Genomic DNA, 22,991 nt, shown 5'->3' with positions numbered 1-22,991 from the left:
CCGGGTCCTGCTCTCACAGGCCTTCTGCACAATAACACACCAGTCTGCAGATCTCAATCTAGACCTGCAATCGGCCCCGTGATCGCACCGATGTGAGGCACGTGAAAACAAACTCCGAGACCTGAGCAGACCTCTCGACTGCTATCTGACTCGATCGCAGCGTCAAGAATTTATTTGCATAATGCTCAGACGTAGTTGCATGCACACAGATATCTGTTTGTACATGAGGCCAAAAGGAAACAGATAAAATGGGCTCCTGCACATTTACAGGACCTGCGATTATCTTAAATGTCATCACAGATAATTGCTCTGTCCTCCAGACCTCTGAACATGATGTGATAATTATCCAGGCTGGCTGGGTGGTATTAAAATGCAGGCAGGTTTACGGGCTGTAAGCAGCTGACCTATTATTTATACTTAATCAAGCGTTTGTATGTCTAATAATCTTAATGTTGGCACAATTACTGCAAGAGTTCAACACACAGTCATGTAGGTTGGGTATCAGGTGAAGCCAGGAGGCTCTGATCCTCTTTGTACCCGCTGTACAGACATGATGTGTAACCAAGAGCTAACTGAGATTTTCCTCTTAAAGGTTTGTCTAGATGTTACGGAAATGAGAACATAAAACCGCTCTCACCCTTCCTCAGAGGGGTCCGGTGATGTCTGGTTCTGGCCTGCGTTGCTGATGAAGTTTCTTATTTCATTGAAATAAGAGTCTTCTTTATCATCCAAAATGGCGCTGCCACTGTCCAGTTCAGACCGTGGGGACGACATTGCAGTGCCTACAATGAGAGAAGATATTGCTTTAATTTTTTCATTATTAACAGTAATTCAAATGCATGTTTACTTTTCACCAATATGTCTTTAAAAAAACTTCTAAATCAAGGCTTTGTGGCGTAAAAAGTATTTTTAAGGAACATTTTTACACTATGAGAGATGATGATGTTAGAGGAGAACTGAGGTCATTAGGACAAAGATGGATTTTGCATCACGTTAATGCACACGTCAAAGGAATGTTTCCATGAAATAATTGATGTGTTTGGAAATCTTGAGGTCTTGATTGCCATTGGAATGAAAGGTGTGAGTTTGGACAAACCTGGCAGCGCAGAATGCATTTGTAAGGGTCCTCACAAAGTGTCTCACTATGTGAAAAAAGGCTTTTCTGCTTAACAATTTTTAGTTGATCGTAGTTGTGTTGCACTTTTGCGGATATAACCATCCGTGTACCACTGCACCATCATGTGCACCATTTATTTCAGAAAACAACTGTACATACAAACAAACCATAGAGCTGTAAATATACTTAAAAATAATCATAATTACATTCATTTTTAATGTATATTTTGGTAAGTTGTAGTCATCTGTATATATTTTAAAAGCAAAGACACATTTTCAACTTTTAAGAGAAAGACAAACTATTTCTATGTTTATACACGTTATAATGTCTCGATCCTGCACAGCTCTGTTACTTAAATATTACATTTTGTTTTTCTTTAATTGTACTTAACTTTGTGTTTTATTTTTACTTTAGCTTAGGCAATGTTAATGTATGTTTCCCGTGCCAATAGAGCCCTTTGAATTGAATTGATATAATGACTGATGCAGCAAATGGAAAGCCCTGATAGATAATTGAGTTGAGCATTAGACAGAGTAAACATTATGTCTGATTAAGTGAAAATATCCTCTGAGGACTGTTACTCTTAGCTGCTGATTCAGAGCGATGCAGCCTGTCAAACCCATAAGCTGTGCTGCTGATGAAAGCAGCTCATTTAAAAAAAAAATATTGTTTTTTTTTTGCCATTGCAGAGGAAGATGACAGATTTATGTAATTTATTTTTTCAGCTTCTATGAGTGTTTCCAATCATGAGTAATGTTTATCTCAAATCAGCAAAGTAGCTCTCAACCTCTCCTAGTAACAGTGGGGAAACGACCATGTCCAAGATCTCTCACCTGACAGGTTGCCATTCTCGTGCTTCTTGAGGTGCCGGTCAAGGTTGGTCTGCTGACCAAAGCAACGATCACACAGGTGACACTTGAAGGGCTTTTCTTTGTTGTGAATGTTGCGAATGTGACGTTGCAGGTTGGAGGAGATGCTGAAGGAGCGGTCGCAGTATTTACACCTGCAGGGAAAGGAGAGGCCTCTCACTTAGACAACGATTTACTGACAAAACAGCAAAATGCACAAGTTACAAACACAAGTAATTAGTACAACGCTGCAAAATGAATGGTTTTGTTCTATGGGAAACATAACAGGATACATAATGCAGGACACACACACACGCACACGCACACACACACACACACACACACACACACACACACACACACACACACAATCCCAGCAGTCCCACAGTCCCAGACATGATGGAGGAGCTTGTTTAAGGTGAAACAGCTCTGCCTCTTATCTCCAGCCAGCGCAATAAAATTGCATTCTTCTCTCAGAAAATAAGCACGCAACAGATTTGGTTCTAGCCCTGCAAAATACGAGCCTCTTGCCAAGTTTCTCCATGCAAAATTATACGAGAAGATTACATCTTTTCTTCTGCTGGAATTAGCTCGCTCGATTGGCTGTCCCTCAGGAAACCCCCGGTTATCTCCACAAAAAAATTACAATAAACAGCGGTGATCTTTAATGGCATGCCAGCGTGTGGAGTGCAGGCTATCAGGCTGGGGCAGTCGAGGCCTGCGTCTGTCTCTCTCTCTCTCCCCTGTGGTCAGCAGGCCTCCTGCAAGCTTTGGGGCAACATTCCACTACCTTAGTAACTACAAAGCAGCGCACTGCTAGCCAGGGCGTACTCATTATCCAAAATGTTGTAAATGTGCAAGATTCATTTTTACTTGGGTACTGAACGGCTGCTGCATTGTTACCTTTACCTCAGCAGCACCTGGAGAGCCCTGCAGTGTTGAGGTAGGTCAGCGAGACTTTTACAATAAAATTTCCCATGAAACAAAATGCTATGCAACTTTGTGTATCTTTTTTTTATTCGACATTATTAGACTCTAATTCCAAAAAATTAGAACTTAAACTTATGATAATGTTTTTTAAGTTGGCAAGAAAGCAGTGCTTGGTGCGGCAAGTGGCCAGTCGGCCTTTAAATCACTCGGAGTCTGGCCTTGTACACATCACAAGAGAAATGACCACAGCTGCCGGGCCTGGACATCTGCCCGTGTTCCTCATCACCCCAATTTTTCAGCAAACTTCCTCCCTTCCCCTTTGCTCTGCTCCTTACCATACAACCCTCCCCCCCCCCGCCCCCCTTTTTCCTGTCATCCTGGCGACAGACACCATTCCTCATCAGGCTAATTATTTAGCAGTAGGCTAATTATTCTGGCTTTTTTTCTGCATTACAAAACACATGTTCTCTGTAGAGGAGAATTTTCTAGGAAAAACATCCATGTGCTGGGAACAAACAAGCTTCCTCTCTCTGAACTGTGTGAAAGTATATGTCTGCGGCTCTCACTTATTCTTGTGGGGAAAGCGATACATCAGGAAAGTTCTGTTAAGCAAATCGGATTCCTTACTTGATAATTTTCTAGTATCCTCGCCCAAACGTCCTATAGACGTTACATTTTAAAATGGTAGAAATATTCTTACCTGTAGGGCTGCTCTCCTGTGTGAGTCCTGAGGTGGCGTGTCAGGTTAGCAGAGCGAGGGAATATTTTTCCACAATATCTATATGGAATAAAAAGCATTTTCAACTTTGGTGTTCCTACATCTAGTAGTTATTTAAAAAGCTGCAGTAATCTAATGTACAGACGACACATGAAGTTGTACGAAAGTCATCCTTAGTATCTTTAAAGCTAAAAAAAAAAGGGGAATTAGAAACATCTGAAAGACTCACCACTCACAGAAAAATAATGCCATAAAGACATGTGACCAAAATGTAAGTTAAAGATGGACAAAAAAAAAACATGCATAACCGATCGCCGTAAGTTACCTGCACGTGTAGCGCTCCTTGCCCTTGCGTAGCAACGTCTCTGGAAGTGCAGACGGTGGGGCTCTGAAGTCAAACATGGAGGGGACGGAGCGCAGCAGGTCTCCAGAGTCCGGCTTCAAGGACCCAAACGTCTCCAGCTTCTCCGCCATGTTCTCTATGGCCGACATCTGAGGAGACAGACGAGAGGATGGAGAGAGAGAGAGAGGGTTAACTCTGGGTAAAACACAGACAATCTTCCTTGCCATGTTTCTATTATTATCACAGGTTGTAGATAGCTGTACAATTATGTTGCTAAATACTTTTGATTTTTGATTGCAAGAATACTGCAATCCACTGAAAAAATCTAATCCACTGATAATTAAGACAAACATAGCAGTAGGGGCTAATGCAACAATGCATTTTTACGTACAAACATTTTCACATTATGCTCTCCATGTCCTCTCAAAAAGATTTAGTTTCTTTATGATTGACTGTTAATTGCCCCTACTGAATATATAAAGAACGCTTTCTAGACAGATTTGCGGTTGTTTATGGGCATCTTGGCAGCAGGTGAAATGAAGTCAAACAGGTATGGAGTGAATTCTTATTATGATGTTCATCAATGATTCATGAAACACAAGGTCAAATCCCTGCCAAATGTGCAGGACAAGTACATTTGATAATGATTCATAACTTTGTAGTTCAACAAAAAACGGTGTGTTCCCATTCATGGTGAGCAGAGAGCAGGTGTAAAACTTTGAAAGTTAAATTCAGCTGACTCTCGTTCCCTTATTAAACGTAGATGCGCAATGTATACGTGGTGACATACAAACACACACATGTACACACACAGAGAGGACTAAGGACCACAGCCAATCTTCTAATGAAGCTGAACGTTTACTTTCATCAGATACTCTCAGAGGAGATATGTGGACTTGTCAGTTCGTATGTGTGGTGTGTATCAGGTGTGTGTGTGTGTGTGTAGGTGTGTAGGTGTGTAGGTGTGTAGGTGTGTGTCGGTGTCTATGTGGATATGAATGATAAACTATGTGCTGCATGGTGGCCAAGTTGATTAATTGCCATCAATGTGTGCAAAAAAGAAAATATATGTGTGAGAGAAAAGAATGTATTAGTAATGTCGAATACTATGTGTGTGTGTGTGTGTGTGTGTGTGCGTGTGTGTGTGTGTGTTTGTGTGTGTGTGTGTCTGTGTGTGTGTGTGAACAGTGTGCACTTTCAGACATATGCGTTATATGTGAGCCTGATTGTACGTGTTTAGTAAGTGTCTGTGTGCTGTCAGATACATGTCCCTGTGTGTGTGTGTGTGCTTGGGTGTGTGTGTATGTACATGTGTGTGTATGTGTGTGTGTGTGTGTGTGTGTGTGTGTGTGTGTGTGGCAGAGGAGTGATTCATGTCCACTGCTGGGCTGTAAACTATTCTGTGCACAATGCGGGCAGACAGCACATTCGTCAATATGAAAGATGTTGACATTACTGATCAAGGGCCAGACACGGGTAATAATGATATCGCTGTGCTGAGAGGGGCGGGATGGGGGAGGAGCGGGGGCTGCAGTGGGAGTGAAGGGAGAACTAGGGGGAGGAGGAGAGGGAGGGGTGGGTTGAGGGGGTCCCAGTAGGCCGCAGGGCCTGTCAGCCCATCTCACACACACACACACACACACACACACACACTCACACAGGGTTTCTTTTTCTTTTGCAAGGGCCCACACAAATTTGCATTATTTTGCGTGTATTGAATTTTCGCCCTGTTCCTTATTCTGATTTCAATAAGGCAACAAATCAATGGTGATTCGGGTCCTCCACCAGAGCCCTGCTCCGACTCTGACATTTCATCTCCTGCTTTCACCCCCTGTCACTCTCAGGCTTTACGCCAAATGGAGCAGACAGAGGGGAAAGAAACAGGGGACGAGAATCGAGGAAGAAACATGATGAAGGAGACGATAGGGGAGAAGACTGGGAAGGGAGAGGAATGAAAGATATAAAGAAATAAAAAAAAAAAGAAGGAAAAAAATGAAGAAAGACAAAAAGAAGCAAGTAAGGAAGAGAGAGAGAAAGGGTGAAGAGAAAGAGAGGGCTGATGAATGGTGGTGGAGCCTGCTGTTGAAAGCGGCTGATTAGGAGTGACGGCCGAGTGTAAAGTTCCTGCCGCAGCCGTCGACGTTCCCACTGAGGGAGGATGTGGAGTGTCAGGTCTGCTTGATTATGAATATGCCATTGCTGCATGCCGTGAATCAAAGGCAAAGGAGGAGAAAGAGAGGGACGAGAAGAGAAAGACAGAGAGCAAGAACAAAGAGAAAAAAGAAAAGGCAATACATTGAAAGAAAGGCGAGGAGTTGTGGGGAGAAAGGAGGTGAAATGTTTTCATATTTCTTTTGAATCTGGATTGTGTATTTCATCGAGTGCTTTTTAAGGCTCTGCTTTGCTCAACGAGGAGCCGTAACTCTTTGGAACATTAGGGCCCCTAAAGCTGTCTGCAGTATCGAGTCCGTCTGATAAGACACTTTGAGGGCTGAAAGTACTCCATCCTGGCTCCATCTACCGGAGAATACCGTTCCCATCTCAAACAACTCATACTGCTGCAGTCTATTGCAATCTCAAGCCTTTGCTTTTTGTATCATACAAATTCGAGGCACTGTACATGTTCCAAACATATGATTCAAGTTCAAATTCTCCGGATTAGAACACATTTTGAAACCGTTGCTGCATGGTCCATTTTAGTGTAAGACAAAATAATATAGATTTTTGAATCACTATATGTTTCTACCTCTAAAGCAGTATTTCTTTGCCAACCAAATTATTTGATTTAGGTCAAGCAGTAAATTATTTACACATCAAATCCAAGAGATTAAACACTTGAATGATTCAAAGTAGAAGGCATCAGTCCCCATAAGACACTTGAGCTGTTTTTATGGATGTTGAACCCGGTTCATTAGGCCACTGTTTGACAATGCTTTGTGTGTGAAATGTTCGACTAAAGGGACACGAGGATAAACGGCTCCACATTTAGCTCTAAAGCGATTTTTCAAAGGTTTTATAGCCCCACTCTACTCCTTTGTTTAGGAGAACCTCCAAACACGCACACACATATCCCAAAAACCCCCTTGTCTTCCCCCTGGGCAGTATGTGTGTGTCTGTGAACTTGCTTGTTGCTGTAGCGTCGCACTGGGACCAGCAGTTGATTGGCTATCTTCAGATGTCAGTGATGCTGTGAGGGCCTTAATTAGCAAGAAGCATTCTCAATTGTTGATCTTTATCAGGAACCAGATGTTTGGAGGGAGGAACTAACCCCCCTGACTCCCCCCCCTCCCCCCTGACAGTGTCCCAAAGAGACTGTTACCCTCGCATTGATGTAAAGCAGCCCCCCTAAACACCACCCTTCACCCCACCCTCCACTCATCCCCCAATGCCCATTTGCAAAAGCCCTGCTTCATTCTCCAAATAAGCAAACATACTGTATATTCAGAGCTGTTGGGTGTAGCTTGGCTGGAAATCCCCTCTAAAAAACCTTTCATGTAAATCAGAGAAGGGATACTTCTAGATGTAAAGGGGTAACTAAATCAAGAAGTGAGGATCAAACACTCAAGGTGAATCACCGTGTAAGAATAATATAAGGTGTTCAATACAAACACTAAGATGCAGTTTCTTTGTATTAACAAATAGAAAAGTGTTTCCTTGGCCAGACATGGGCACCAGTTCAGTCAGTGGGTGATGGTGATGGTCTAAGACCATGCAAATGCTGGGTGATGTCAGTTGTAAACTGTTATTTCAGCCCATGTGTTAACAAGGGGATGTTGTTGTTTTGGTAGAGATACAGGTAGAGGAACTTACCCAAGTCCTCTGATCTGGCAAACGAAACTGAGGGGCGGAGCAGAAGGAAAAGAGACAGCAGTCAGAACCAGGAAGTAATGTATGCATCAACAGTTTTTTTTATTGGACACATACTCATACAAGCGAATGATGAGTCTCGGTGTGATTAACTTTGAATGATGAATGAGCTGCCTATTGACCGAGTAACAGCGCTGGAATTATAGGAGGCTCTAGTAGTTCCCAACACTTCCTGGTGTTCAACAAGATCATTAAAGCACGCTACAAATACAGTTCCAGTCATGTAATCTAAGCCATCATTACCTAGCAGTAAAGTTTCCTGCCAGGAAATAAAAAGCTGAATCACCAAAGGTTAAAAAAAATTCCAATCCTTCAGCTTTTTAACTTTTTTTCAAATATATACGTCTCAAGAGTGAGTCAGGTGACTGAAACAAACCCCCTCAAATGTATACAGAAGGGCCTCATGCCTGGTCTGGCTTAGACCCACCCAAGTCTGGTGTTTCTGGGAATGATTTGTGTGTCCAGACATCATAAAGTCATAAAGATGGCCTAAGCACTCTGTTAGTGTTTCTACTGATAGGACACCTCATTAAGGCATGTGGGACGGCCATGTGGCTGCTGCAGGCCGGGCCTGAGCAGCAGTCTGGACAGGGGACATAAATCAGACAAATGAAACAGCCTGTAAAAACCAGACCTGAAACGGCCAGAAAAGAGGAAAAAAAAAAAATCATATGCCTGAGAAAGTGGTGTTTTCACTTTCCGATGGACCGTTCTCACCCGCGGGGGAAGATTGAACAAATGAACGTCAATGTAATACATCATAGACACACACACCCGCGTGCATGCACACACACACATACACACACACACACACACACACACACATACCTATGGAGAAATACTGAACCCAGGGGCAGAAATCTTTGCTTTAAAAGCATATCAGTTTTTATAATGTAATCAAAGATATGTTATGGGAAGACATGTCAGAAAATGCCCTTCTACCACATCTGTTTCGAATCTGATGGCCAACAAATGGCTTAACGGGCAGTAGCTCGGATAAGGCTGGAGCCACATACTGATCCTCATTAATCCAAATTGCTCAGTTAAGGAAAACCATTCTGAATTATAGCTCTTTATACAAAGACTCATAAGATATCTTGAGGGGTCTACCATAATGCTGCTACAGTATCTCATTGGATAAAGAAAACTAGCACTGGACCTGTAACAGTGATATTGTCATGGTTACGAGATAGATGCAATCATTTACAAAGATTCTAAAATGGAATGAGCAGGACAGACAAAGGGCTACCCCAAACTACACCTGCACTGTCTATTTATTCAATCTATAGACAAATGAGATGAACGTTTATTCCCCTCCCCCCCAAAAAAATAAAATAAAACTCAGAACTCACCTGTGGATGGAAGAGAAAGCCTGGAGCTGGCCGCATGTACTTGTCTTTCAGAGACTCAAACGGATCGCTCATTCTCCTCTTCTCAACCCTGCTAATAGTAGATTTCTGTCAGCTCTTAACGCATGCACGGAAGCAAATTTCTGCCATATGAAAACTTGTAAAATATTCGAATGACTTTAGAAACTGGATATGTTTGTTAATTAAGCTACTGGGAATAACAATACCTGTAGATGGGGTCCATGAAGAAAGGGGTTGGCCTGGCATGCTGCAAGGAAGTGTCAGCTTTTGGGATCTCCACCACTGCTTTCTCCTCCTCATAACCCATGTTATTCTTTGTCTCCTCTTCTCTCGGATTGCAACCACGGCCTCTTGTCCCCAGGCTCAGATCCAGCGGTTGATCCTGACCACTGGAGTTGGACGCCTCTGATTTGGAGGGGGCAGAGGCAGCAGACTTCTCCTCCTTCCGCTTAGTAGTGAGGTCAAATGGTGACTCGGATGAAGATTTGCCCTGGGCCTTCTTGCAGTCTTCTGCTGGGGACTGTGGCTCGCGCTTTAGGCCCGGAGGTCTGAGGTCTCTATCTGGAAAAGAGTAAACTGGAGGAGAGAAAGCTGGGAAGAATGGCAGTGGGAACATAGAGGGGTAGGGCAGAGAGCCGACCTTCTTGTCCTGCAGGCCAGCCAGTCCTGTGGAGCCAAAGTACTTCTCGGCAATGGAGGCAATGGCCTTAATAGAGTCATTTACAGCCCCTGTAACAGCTGTGTGCTCGTCCAGCGAGGATGGGATGAGCGCAGGGCCCGGAAAGTCTTTAGCAGCACTGCCTCCAGTCAGGCTGGGGCTTTGAGGGCCTCCTTCACTGGCCTTTCTCTTTGGGCCTTTCCCATTTTCTCTCGCAGCCCCCCTTTCCCTCTCACTGTCCATATCACTCTCCAGCTCTGACCCCGATGTGCTCTCCAGGTCACTTCCGCTGGGTGTGCTGACATCATCCAGGTCGCTGCTCTCAGACTGGTCACTCTGCTTGTTCCGCTGCTTTGTGGAAGATGAAGAGCTCTGGGCATGGTGCTCCGAGCCCAGCATGTGGTTGCCAGGTAAACCACCATCTTTACGAAGTGCCTTGAGGAGCTCTCTGGACTCCTGAACCCCAGGGCTTGGGGGCAGCAGTGGACTCTTACTCAGCTCTCCACCAGGCCCGACGGATGCATGGGACGCTTGTCTGACAGGAGAGGTGGCAGGAATGAGCTGAGGCCGGTGGTAGAGTCCAGAGGGGAAGAGGCCAGGGAAGCTGAAGGGAAATGCCGGGGCAGCAGGGAAGGTAAGCCCGCCGTGGTGGCGACTTGCCCCAAAGTAATCAACCAGCCCAGCACTGCTGTGGCCCATTACCAGAGCGGATTTGTCCAAGCCAGGGGCACCAGGGAGCGGCATACCCTGGGCAAACAATCCCCCTGCTGTGAAATGGTTTTTCCCTTCACAGAAGCGCCGGTGCTTGTTGAGGGAGGATGTGGTGCTGAACATCTGCCCGCAGTCCTTGCACTTGATCTGCGTGCGGCAGTCAGCATGCATGCGTTTGTGGCGGCACAGGTTAGAGAACTGGGTGTAGGACTTGTGGCATACTTCGCCTGCATAGACACGGAGACAGATATGGGACGTATCAGTATGCAACACAACACACACACACACAGACATAACACAAAATAGCATCACATGACATGACAGCTCCAGTTAACATGTTTCCGGCTGACTCAGTCTAAGGCAGAGGAAATGCAGCACAAATACTGTCCTCGTGTTCCCATCTATATCCTGATAATAGTTTTCAAGCAAAGAAAAAGGGAGGCGAGGTGTGTCCAGATCCTGGCATTGTAAGGGAATAAGTTTGGTTGACGGTGTGAGTCATTTGCTGCCACTCATCACCTGCACATCAAACCAAATTCCCAGGCATCTCCAGCCCCATTGTCCTCCCAGGGACGCTCCCAGGGAGTCCATAAACAATCACACACAGGCACACACACAGACATGCAGGCACATTCTTAAATATTCACATAACACAGAGTAACTGAATAATACACACAAGCATGCAGACATACAGATACACACAAACACACATTCTCAGCCACATGCAGTACAATGGCTCTATTTTAAGTTTGTGAAGGAAGCCGAGTTGAATGAATCCTATCCTGCAGTCCGGTTCCCAGGGACAGGTCTCACGTCCTCTGCAGCCTCTCTTCCCTCTCTGGGCCTCCCCTGTCACCCCCTTAGCCCCCTCACCTTCTCCCCATAGTTGGGTCCCTGGCGTTCCGTGCTAAGTGACCTTCCCACAGCTGACTGCAGTGTGCCTGTCTGTAGCTCTGTCTGACCCTGAGAGATGTTCAGTGGCAACACCCAGACCATGAGACAAAACCTCAACCCCTGACATTATCTATCGCCATTATTAGCCTGTCAACATTATCAACTACCAATGGATGATTTGTTGAGTTGTAAAAGCAGGATGATGGCTGATTACTTACTGTTTTCCCATGCTCCTTTCCCTTGCCCTTCTAATAAAAGTCAAGAATGCAGTTTATGAAAGGGGGAAGATGTTCCTGGCCCAATCCTGCATAATAGGATATTTTGCAGATCTGCTACACTACAGCTGATCTTTGATCATCTGATAATATCAGAAAGCTGTTAGCCCTGGATGATTGATTTCACTCACATTGTTATTTGATTTTCAAAACGAGGATAAGGAAGTGGTTAGGCTCACACTGTGATTACGCTTCTGCATACTTTGGATGCCTTCCAGCCACAAGGTGCACAAGAGGCAATTTAAGGGGATTGAGAGGAAGAGCGGGCAAAAAAACGGACTGTGGAAACACATTTAAATAAACATCCCAGAAGCACGCCAAAATCTGAACGCTGAAGCCAAGAGGGAATGTAATCTTATTAAAAAGTCTATTCTAATGAATAGATGCAGAAAACTAAAGTTAAATAAAGCGCATTTTGCGGCTTGGCTTTGGCTGACACAATTAGGGCTGAAAGGTAGTTGTAAACAGTTTGGAAACATCTGGGAAAATGGGAAGAGTGCTTGATTCCTTTGATTATACACATGATTTTCCTCTCTCGAAGCTGTGCATGTGTCTTGAAAGAAAGAGGAAGACATTTGGAAACTTTAACTGAATTCTTTTTAGCTAATTTTGAGGAACCAGCTTGAGCTGTGAAGTAGACATTTCTATGGGATAGGTACGTCTACTTGAACAATTTGAATGGTACATTCTATGCACACTACTTGTTTGTGTCACCCACAGAGTCATTTCTAAAAGTCAATATGTTGTTAAATCCTGACAGTTGGTGTGTATAAGGGAAAGATGCGACTATAACTTAACACTAGGATTCTATGTATATGCCAAAGAGTAAAGCCAAAGAAGAAGAAAAACCTCTTCACCATTAATCATGTAGTACTGACATTTAACAGCACCAGATGACACACTAAGTGTGAGATGTTTTTTTTATGACACGCTTGTATTCATCAGCTCTTAATAAGCGGACAAAAATATATTATAAACACATTCCTGAGAGAATAGCCGTGGCTAAGTGTTGCCTATAGCTGAGAGTCTGAATTAATAATCCAGCAGGCCTGAGTTCTTCACAGTTCGGAGACACATAAATAAACATCCTTGACACATTGCGTGCACTAAAATACAAACAAAATCATGTGCGCATTCAGTGCAATACTGTTAGAAACATGTAGATGCGTTACAAGATGATTCAGACAAACAAACACTTGGGACACACACACAGTCTCTCTCCGGCAGCCATCATGTTTGAACGCAACTCTGTTTTTTTTTTCTTTTCTTAGACAGCCATTAGTTGTTTTTAAACCTGCATATTTTCTGCTGATTACGGCAAATGGACTCCTATTCAGAAGGAGCTGTACAGGGAAGAGGGCCGTACATGTGGTTGCTATTTGTGAGGAATGGTGCAGCATGAGGTGGAGGGGAGAGGGGAGTCAAGAGGTCTGCAGTTGAGATGCAGTCGATCCGACCTATGAATATTACATATAAGTGCGTGTTTGTTTGACAAGGGGGGGGGGGGTGTGTGTTTGTGTGTGTTGGTCTGCAGGGGTCAGTGAAAGAGAGATGGGGCAAAGGGTGAAGGTCATAACGCTTTAGGGGAAGGAGATCAGATCTGCAGTGTGAGGTTGGCGAAACTGTGAAAGGTCACAGTGTGTTTGGGTCTCATAGGAGTAAAGGTTTACTGACGAGCAGGAACAGAAGAAAAAAAAAAGTGTGTGTGTGTGAGAAAGCAGCGGAAAAAGAGAAAAGGTCGTTAGCTGTGGGTGATGCTGGATCACTGTGAGAGGCAATAGAAGGGTTAGACTGAGTGGGATTGAGTCACATTACATGCTATCTTAAATGCTGTTATGACCAAATCAGCACTACATGAGAGTGCTGATTCAGATACAATTCTGTCTTAAAATAAAAATATCTGCCAATCTAAACACAACTACAACATAATCCCATGTGTAATTCTTATATAACATTACATGATTGACTCTTGAGAAGGAGCTGAGGAAGGATAAAAATGTATTTTTACATAACATCAGTTTTTTCTCTTAAAGGCAAGTCACAAGCATTATGTTGTTATTATTATAACGTACTGAGGAGACTTACATAGGTAGGGTCTTAGTGACTTACACATGAAGGGCTTGACACTGCTGTGGATGTGCTTATGCTGCTTGAGGCCCGAAGACGTAGCGAACGTCTTCCCGCAGTCAGAGCAGGCGTGGGCCCGCGCCCCGACGTGCTGCGAGCGGATGTGCCTCTGCAGGTTACTGGGGTCTGTGAACACCTGCTGGGGGAAGCAAGCACACAGACACTCGAGGGAGTTAGTATCTTCTTCTCAAGAAATGAAAACCTCCCGTGAAATGCAGACACAGAGAGACAGAAGTGCAACGCATCCTCCAAAAGTCATCACTGTACCTTTGAGCAGTTTTCACATTCATAGTGCTTGCCACTGTCGTGAGACATCTGATGCCGGATCAGGTTTGACTTCCAGTTGAAGGCCTTGGGACACTGGTCACACTTGTATTCCCTCTCTTCAGAGTGGGACAGGGTGTGGGCCTCCAGACTGAACGGAAAGAAAGCATTAAACACACATTTGGTTTAAGAACTGTGTCTTGTGCCATATTGTTGTCCGACAGCTTCGGCTCTATATATGTGTATGAATGAAGATCACAAGTTGGAGTATGTCAGCTTTCCATATTCACCTCTGGACATCAGGAAAGACTTGGTCACACTCCTTACACTCAAGTAGACCATGGGACATGTGGAGGGGTCTCAAGTCTTGAGGTTCCTGGCCCTTCAAGTCACCGTCCCCTCCTAGAAACAATGAAAAAGTACAGCAAGAAGGGTTTAAATGCATCCTGAGGATCTGTTTAAAAAAGTTATGGTCTTTGAGGTTTTTATGCCATTTCTATGTTAGATTTATGTTTCAATTGTACACATTTAAATAGCCTACTGCTTACATGTTAACTTCAAATTCATGTCAAATGGGAATGACGTGTTTGGGTGTAGCAGTGAGCTGTAGAGTTGTGCAGTCTTGAGGTATGTGCGGTCTTCAAGAGCAATCTATTCCATTACATAGATCACATGGGGGAAATGTAATGACTTGCATTGCCACAGGCTCTGGTCAATTACTGTGTCTGTGGTCCAGCCTCATACAAATCAGGCGTAATCTTATGGTTATACATATCACTTTGTGAAGTCTTGGACAAACAATGTGGGATAAGTAAATTTTTACAGTGTAGCACGGGTCATTAAGACACTTTTGACCTGGACATCCTATATAAGTCTCAGCCTGTATGAAATAAAACACAATTTATGCATGTTTTGCCAACTCTTCTGTCCTCAGCGCATTTTTTTTTGTTGTTGCATTTTTGCCTTTATTGAATAGGACAGCTGAAGAGGGACAGGAAATGTAGGGAGGAGAGAGTGGGGGACGATATGCAGCCGTATATGAGGCCGGACTCGAACCCAGAGCCACTGCAACCACGACCACGGCATCTGCACATGGGGCGTGCGACACAACCGCTAGGCCATCGGAGCTCCCCTCAGTGAACTGTTGTAAGATCAGTGGCTCCAGAAGGAGATAAGCTTTGATTTGTTTGTGTCATATTGTCTCAGCTCAGCTACACATCCCTTATGTCACTCCTCAGTGCCCACTCAACAGTGCTATGTAAATAACCCACCTATCTAAAAATAATAAAGTCAAACCTGGGTTCAGGAAGGAGGAGGGGGGCATCCCACACGGCTGCTTCTGGTGGTCCAACAGCTGGCTACGGGACTCAAAGTGCTGGTCACAGTCCTCACAGCGGTACTGCCTCTCCTCTACAGCGTGCAAAGACAGACACATATGAGCATTTTATGCATTTGAGTGAATGGTGACAAACTGTGTGTTACTGTCTGTGTGAGTGGCTGTGTGGTGCTAACCATGAATATCCGGAGCCATGGTATCACATGAATACTCTTCAGCCTTCATGAAAAGCAGCAGCTCCTCACCGGGGAAAATCTCTCTGGTGACTTTGTAGAAGATCTGCAACACACACACAGGGGCGATCACATTTCAGTACAAAATTCAAACACAACTTTAAGCATAGAGGAATTTTGCCCAGCGAAAGTAAAGATTTTCTAGGTGTTTTTTTTTTTTTTTAATATTGTGTATTTTCTGCTTGTTAATTAAGGCTAAGCTATCAACTTTTTGAAACCAGCAGAGGACACTTGGTGTAGCTCTTTGTCACACACACGCACACAGGCACTCATGCACGCACACACACAAGGGGGATCTCCACATAAAAACAGTCACGCTAATTAACTGGTAATTAATTACCATAGTAATGAAAACAAAATTAAAGCACAAACAATTTCACTGTAAAATAAATAACCCGTGTCATACATTTTATACACTCAGGCATGCACACACAAACACAAAATGAGCCAAAACAAAGGTGTGGAGAGAAAACATATTAATGCACCGTGCAACTTGAGTATTTGTAAGATGAATGAAATTGTCCAACTGTTATAACAGTTTATCAGTGACACTTCATCGTATATCTATATCTTAAAATTAAAATTGTACTTACATCCACGTCTTTTCAAAGCTGAAGTATTTCTAGGCTAAAAATAGCTATCGTACAGATTTCATTCTCTGAAATACATATAGGTGAAAACACTCTGTCCCTACTAGAGCTGTGTGTTTGGAGGGTCAGTCATTTCTGAAAGAATCAGCTGAGAGACCCTGAGACTGTGGTGCTTCCCATGCACACACAATGGCCTTTCTCTGTAAAACAATCAGTCTTGGCGTTATTTTTGGCATGCTTCGGAGGTTTAACATATTACCTTCCTCTGCCGCATCGACATGACAATGACCATGTGGGAATTTATTAGAAATGCAATAAGAAGGGGGGGGGGGGGGGGGGGGGGGGGGGGGTTCTGGGAAGTAAAGGGGTCACAGGTATACAGTTCATGGACAGCATTCCAAGGCTCCGTAGAGACTCACTATGAATATCATTGTAACAAGAGGACATCATGATGAATTCTGTGCTATAATTGTTTGTGTCATTGTTCAAACTTCTGGGAAATGATATGATAGTAAGTATGACAGTACAGATTTGTGGTAACCTTCATTGTGTCTCACTGAAGCACAGGAAGCTCCTGTACTTATAGAGTCATTAGAGCAGTACTCAAATAAAAATGAAATGACTTTTAAATCTACTTTTGTGCATTAATTAACCACTGAGGTCCCAAGAAAGTTTGAAGTTTTGTTGTCTAGCTGAAGATAAATTTAGCACAGATCAGCAACAGCCATGCAGAACCCCATTGCATTAATGAAAGAACAAAGGGAACAGAATGTGGGGTTCCCAACAGGAGCTTTAACCGCTGACATGCCCCACTCTAACCTCTATCTACACCGTGAACACACATCTGCACAGAACTGCATAGAGCACCGCATGCACACATGCACAAGCAGACACACTCTTTCCTGTGTCCGTCACCTCTACAAGGCCACACAAATATTGTGATTCAGAAACAATCAGACTGCAGTTCAAACAGACATGTGAGTCTGCAGGGAATCCGCTCTGAGAGACTGATACCGAGGCTGAGGAGGGAGGCTCTTTGGACAGCTACCAGGGCGCGGACGAAGGCCTCGGAACATTAAAGTTAATGGACACTGTCGAAACCACTTTGTCCATAAATACAGGACTACAAGTTCATGGTGAAGTGCAGCTATGAGTCTGTAATTTTAGTACGTTTTACTGCTAACAAGAGATAATTAAGGACAACATATTGAGGAAGCGGGGAAAGCAGGTGAGTCTTTCAAACTATCGCAGCAGAGATCCACTTTGCCCTGTGCCTGACCGTTGACCCCCTCTTTCAGGGATCAATAAACATTTCTGTAGCCCTGGCTCTCTGTAATTGCTGCAGTAGTAGTTGTGTTTAAGGGGAGGGGGGGGGGGGGGTATCATAAGTGCACACACAAGCAGGCACAGGAGGGTGCTTACCAATAAAAGGGGAATTCCCCCAAAAGCTCCACCTCTTCCCCCCACAGGGCCACCGCAGATAAACAGTGAAAACACACACAGACAAACAAACAAAAAAAAAAAACAGAGACTCACTGCGTGGCAGCACACACACAGGGTTAGATTGGTCACCCTGAGCATGACAAACACACACTCGCACACTAACCAACATCACCCCCCCCCCCCCCCAGTGTAACAGTGGCTTAAAATAACATGTTAGTCTGTAGATAAGATAGCAAGGGTGTCTGAGTTCACACTGAGAAAGCCATTCCCCTAAGCATCAAGGCTGTTTCTTGTTCTAACTGCAAACAAAACTGTTTATTTTTAAGACATAGACTTGAGATTTTTGTGTCCAGCTTTTAATAAATGCAGATGTTTTGGTCTGCTCTGCACAGGATGTAGCAGAAGAAAGAGAAACTTCATTTTGCAGTCTATGATTTGCCATTTAATCATAATCATTTTAATATTTAATGTAATCTGTCTTTATTGCCTTTTAATTTATGGCGCTCCTATTGACCTCTCTTTCTCTCCCTCTCTGTCAAAGGTCCCAACCATAAGAGGATAAGCGGCTACATAATCGGACTACCTTGTTACCTTGACACCATTAGTCATTAGTATTGTAAACACAGTCACATTTTCCCCCGGTCACACCCTGTTGGCCGGCTCCTCGCTCACACAGAGCTCATTGGACAGGTATGTCTTTGGCTCGCTCCGTCCGGCCACAGTGTACTCTCTCACTCTTGGCTGTGCTCTTTAGCAAAAACCTTCAGGCCACTTTAACGCCTCAAAAATGATGGAAAAGAAAGATGCACCAGAGCCGCAATCAAGCTTTACACTGAAACACAACAAATATTACAGCATTGTCTTAGAAGCTTATAAAAAAAAAACCTCTCTGTTTTCATTGATTCTATCCAAAAATACACAAAGTTTTGTCAAGTTTAAAAAAAAAATCTGAACTCTTTTTAAAATTAATTCCTAAGCATTTTTTTTAGTAACTGCAAAACGCTTCCATCTGTTATCTCAGTGAGTTACAATCCCTTCATGCTTTCCCCCCATCGTGTATTTACACAGTGAATGACTGTCAGTGTTTTGCTAATATGCCCCTCGGCCACTTCATCCCACTCAATACTGAGCGAGAATCAATAGAGCGGATGAGATTAACACTCATATCCGTCTGCACTGTCTTATGAAAGACTCTTCAGGGCCTCGTTGGGATGATGTTAATTACACTTTTAATCCATTTTGCTTTCAGTCGAATCAGCCGAGTGAGGAGCGCAGTTGAGGGTTTTCAGTCGCTAATTGCCCCAATTATCTGAACGACAAAACATGCTGATCGGGAAAGGATCCACCCGAGTATAGCGCTCAGGCTGTGAGGCACAGTGCACGAGGACATCAGGCAAAGATAATCCATTGTGGTGCCCATAGCAAATGCCTGCATTTGAACACACTTTTATTTCTACAGTTTTATTTTAAAGGACACATTTGAAATGTACAGGTTACAGCATGTTGCATGAAGTGCAGAATGAAGTGTGAGTCACAAACTGAACACCTGCCATCTCCTTCCTCTCGGTTCCTTCCTGTCGCTCTCCACTTTGCAGTGTCAAATATATAAAGCAGTAAAAAGAAACTGAAAGGTCATAGAAATAAAGGCTACTCTTGTTTAGTTTAGTTTAAATACATGCGCCTAATTTTAGAATAACCTTGCGCTAGTGAAATTTGAACAGTGACACAATGTTTTGGAGCCATTTAAGTCACCTTTTTAAACATATTTCTTCACGTAACTTTATTGAATTTGTGAAGAAAGTAGCTCATTTTAAATACCAGGTGTGTGAGAAGTATACAGATGATTGATTCTAACATTATAAACATTTTTAGTAGCGACTCCTTTAAAGACTGTGTGACAAACAAGGCTTGATTTTTCCTTGCTAGGTGCTTGATCATTCATCTTTCATGCCAATGTAGAAGGGCTGACTAGAAACAAATGCATGGCAATAGAGAAACAGAGAGGAAAAAAGGAGAAGTGGGATTAATTTCATCAGTAAGACAAAACAGGCTTTCTCTCTCTCTCTCTCTCTCTCTCTCTCTCCTCACACATTTATTCTCCTCTAAACTCCCTCACCCTCCTGAGATTGCTCATAAAGTTTTATGATAAACAGAACTGGGTCAGAAATAAGAGCACGGAGGCCGGTTTAACTCTCACACTGGCAGGAATAAATTGGTGTTTGAAAAGAAGCAGGGCCCAAATAACGACTGACACACCTGGAAATTGCTGTCATACGACATTGTCCTGAAATAAATCATGCAACAAAGTCATCTCTGATGGGATCAGTTTAAATTCGGTTCTGAGGGAAGATTCAGCCAAGCAAAGGGTATGTAAGCCCTTTTTTTTTTTTTTAGCTTGGTCAGGCCCTTCTGAGAAAACCTGGTGATGCTACACGTTGTGCGGCAAGTGTGTGTAATGTGTGGTTTCAGGCTGGGTTTAGACTCAGCACTTCTCTGTGGCTGTAAAAACCTGCTGGAATCAGGTAGTGTGTGTTTGAACATTTCCAGCTCGCAATGAGGAGCATGGGGAGCCATCTGAACCGCAATGAACAATTCACAGTCCTGCAGAGCATGCACACACAGACACAGAAACACACACACACACACACACACAGGCATACATCCACCCACGCATGCACGCCATACACTCTCACACACACACACACACACACACACACACACACACACCGACCCACTAAAGCTCACACATGCATACATGTAGAAACACAGGCAGTTACAGGTGTGTGCACACACTCCAAACACATAATGAAACACTTCACACGCTCACAACAAGTCATTGCACATAAAAGCCTGTGCACACATGGAGATAAACAGCGCTCATAATTTTGCACACACACACACACACAAACACACACACACACACTCCCACACACACACACACACTCCCAGAAACTGACAGCAGCTTTACAAGACCACCCTCTTTAGTCCATTCATTTTCCACCTACAGACAGGCATTGTGGGACACTCCAGTGTGTTTTCAAAAACACCAATGTTGGCCGGAAGGCTTAAAGACGGCACATTGTGCTCTGTTGTGACAGTGTGTAATACTTAACAATCGCCTCATCATAGCCATGTCCGTGACCTGTCGGAGCCTTACACAGCAACCCGAGCAGAACCACAGTGTTGACAGCAAGTCACACCTCGTGAAGAGGGCAGCTCGGGGGAAGCTCTCCCTTTGCCTGCTTGTCTCTGTGTGTCTTTTAAAAGAGAGAGGGAAAGAAGCACTTATGGAAAGACTCTTCTTCTGCTTTCCTATTAGGGTTCATGAAAAGAGCACTGGCTATCTGCCTCTCTCTTCACAGGCCTGTTGCTTAGTGCAAGACGTGTGAGATTTAGCTAAAGTCAGAGCAGGAGATCTGAGCATCTCTGAATTTGTAACTTTCAACATTTCCAAATAATATCAGGTCCAACAAAAGTAAATGCAACCTTAATTAGCATGAGCATGTAGAGTTACATGGCTGCTACTGTAATTCAATAGTTTTTTTTTTAGCTGTTATTTCAAAGGGAGACACTCAACAAGTAATCTGGATGGACCACCAGTGAGAAGTGATGACAAACATGCAGGCCGGATTATGTTTTTTTATTTGGGTCAAGCCATGGTATTCTCCATACACATGTCAAATAAAGTTGAGCCTGTTGTCTGCCTGCTCTGCTGCATGCGTCTGTGTGAGAGGGCGCTTGGATTACTGAGGTGAACGGGCCCCCATGTGTGCACACACGCACCTCTCTGCACAGCCAGGTGAGCAGCAAAAGGTCTGTGACATTCCTGGCATATCTAAGAGTTTATATCGCAAGCGTGACCGGGAAGTGTGCGGAACTATCATCTTGGCGGGCCGCCTCTGATCCTGCCCTGTGGTCCTCGCACGGCAGAAGCCGGAGCACAATTATGGAAAGAAAACCCCACACAGATAGCAAGGAGGCTCTGCAGGAGGAGATATGTGTTTGTATGTGTGTGTGAAATAAAGGCAGGGTGGGCCAGCCGCTCATGGGACTATCTGACTTGGATCACTATAACACCTTTTAACACCACAGCACATAGACAGGACAGACATCTTAAAATACGGGGAAGACTTCTGGCATTAACAAAAGCTTTTTAACAGATCTGAATGACTCTCAGTTCCACTTGATCCAGACAGCCAGATTTAGATACATCATCGTGTGGGAGTTCAAAATCAAGTCATGCACATGTTTTCTCTCTCTGTCCCTGTTTTTTTTTTTTTCTTGTCTTCAGATCATATTCGTCTTGTATTTTGTGGAGGTTGTTTTCTGCCAGGTGGTCTGCGAGTGTCTCCACGTACCTGATCATCTATCTGGCACGCTGTCAGGTTGTGCTGCTTGGCCGCAGGGGCAAACTGGATGTACTTCAGCCAGCTCCCGATATCTGGCTTGCTGGCATCCACACAGAATTTTACATGGCCTGACCCGTCCAAGATCTGCAAGGAGGGGAGAGAGAGAGAGAGAGAGAGAGAGAGAGAGAGAGAGAGAGAGAGAGAGAGAGAGAGAGAGAGAGAGAGAGATCAGACTTTGATCAGCATCAGTCCAGGTTACTGTGTCCAAACACTGACTAACCACATACCTCCCACATGTCAGGAGCTGGTCTATGGTGCATTACACACAAAAAAACACACAAACAGACACACAGGCGAGCACACTCACACAAACAAACACACACACACACACACACACACACACACACACACACAATTTGGGTGGAGTATAAGCAAAATGTATGTCCTCCAAATTTTCTTTTATCTAAAAAATATTTTGAGCATTTTGTTTCCTTATTTTTTCAAACAATATTTGTAGAAGACTCCTGTAACTTAATATAACATAAAATAAAAACAACAAACGCAATAAAAAATATTATACAGGCTATATACTGTATAGTTTTTCCCATGAGGGGGCTTTCATTAAATGATGTGATTTCCATTACAAGTAAAACGTAAATTATATTGAATTGTCAGTAAAATGATTCAGTGTATTTCAAAATAAAGTCAATTTGTTTAGACATAAATAAATTGGATAATGTAATTAAAAAAATGAAATAAACATTGATATATTATCAACATATATGGACAGAAAAAAACATTTTTTTCTCTAAATAAATAAATAAATGAATAAAACTCGTTGCCAAATTAAGCTCGATTAAAATAGAATTCAACTCAGGTTTGAATTCGTTTTTGTAAATGTATGTTCATCGAAAAAAA

At 43.5% G+C, this 22,991-nt stretch overlaps 1 protein-coding gene across 14 annotated transcripts in view; it reads right to left on the bottom strand.

Moving 5' to 3' along the window:
- mecom (MDS1 and EVI1 complex locus) overlaps positions 1 to 22,991 on the bottom strand; it is a 132,537-nt gene that overhangs the window by 3,796 nt on the left and 105,750 nt on the right. For 3 of the 14 annotated variants that reach the window (XM_061046267.1, XM_061046279.1, XM_061046280.1), the window contains 13 exons: positions 22,083 to 22,217; positions 15,635 to 15,737; positions 15,419 to 15,532; positions 14,413 to 14,524; positions 14,126 to 14,273; positions 13,817 to 13,997; positions 9,400 to 10,789; positions 9,176 to 9,266; positions 7,767 to 7,793; positions 3,939 to 4,105; positions 3,596 to 3,673; positions 1,951 to 2,120; positions 638 to 782 (listed from right to left, as the gene is read on the bottom strand). In XM_061046267.1, coding sequence (XP_060902250.1) covers positions 638 to 782; positions 1,951 to 2,120; positions 3,596 to 3,673; positions 3,939 to 4,105; positions 7,767 to 7,793; positions 9,176 to 9,266; positions 9,400 to 10,789; positions 13,817 to 13,997; positions 14,126 to 14,273; positions 14,413 to 14,524; positions 15,419 to 15,532; positions 15,635 to 15,737; positions 22,083 to 22,217 — 2,861 coding nt within the window. The remainder of the gene's footprint in view (positions 1 to 637; positions 783 to 1,950; positions 2,121 to 3,595; positions 3,674 to 3,938; positions 4,106 to 7,766; positions 7,794 to 9,175; positions 9,267 to 9,399; positions 10,790 to 13,816; positions 13,998 to 14,125; positions 14,274 to 14,412; positions 14,525 to 15,418; positions 15,533 to 15,634; positions 15,738 to 22,082; positions 22,218 to 22,991) is intronic. The other 11 variants (XM_061046268.1, XM_061046270.1, XM_061046271.1 and 8 more) reach the window with 11 other exon arrangements.

Source organism: Labrus mixtus, chromosome 9, assembly GCF_963584025.1.
Source record: "Labrus mixtus chromosome 9, fLabMix1.1, whole genome shotgun sequence".
NCBI lineage: Eukaryota > Metazoa > Chordata > Actinopteri > Labriformes > Labridae > Labrus > Labrus mixtus.
Note: the sequence above shows the minus strand (reverse complement) of the source record. Positions and strands in the feature narration are given on the sequence as shown.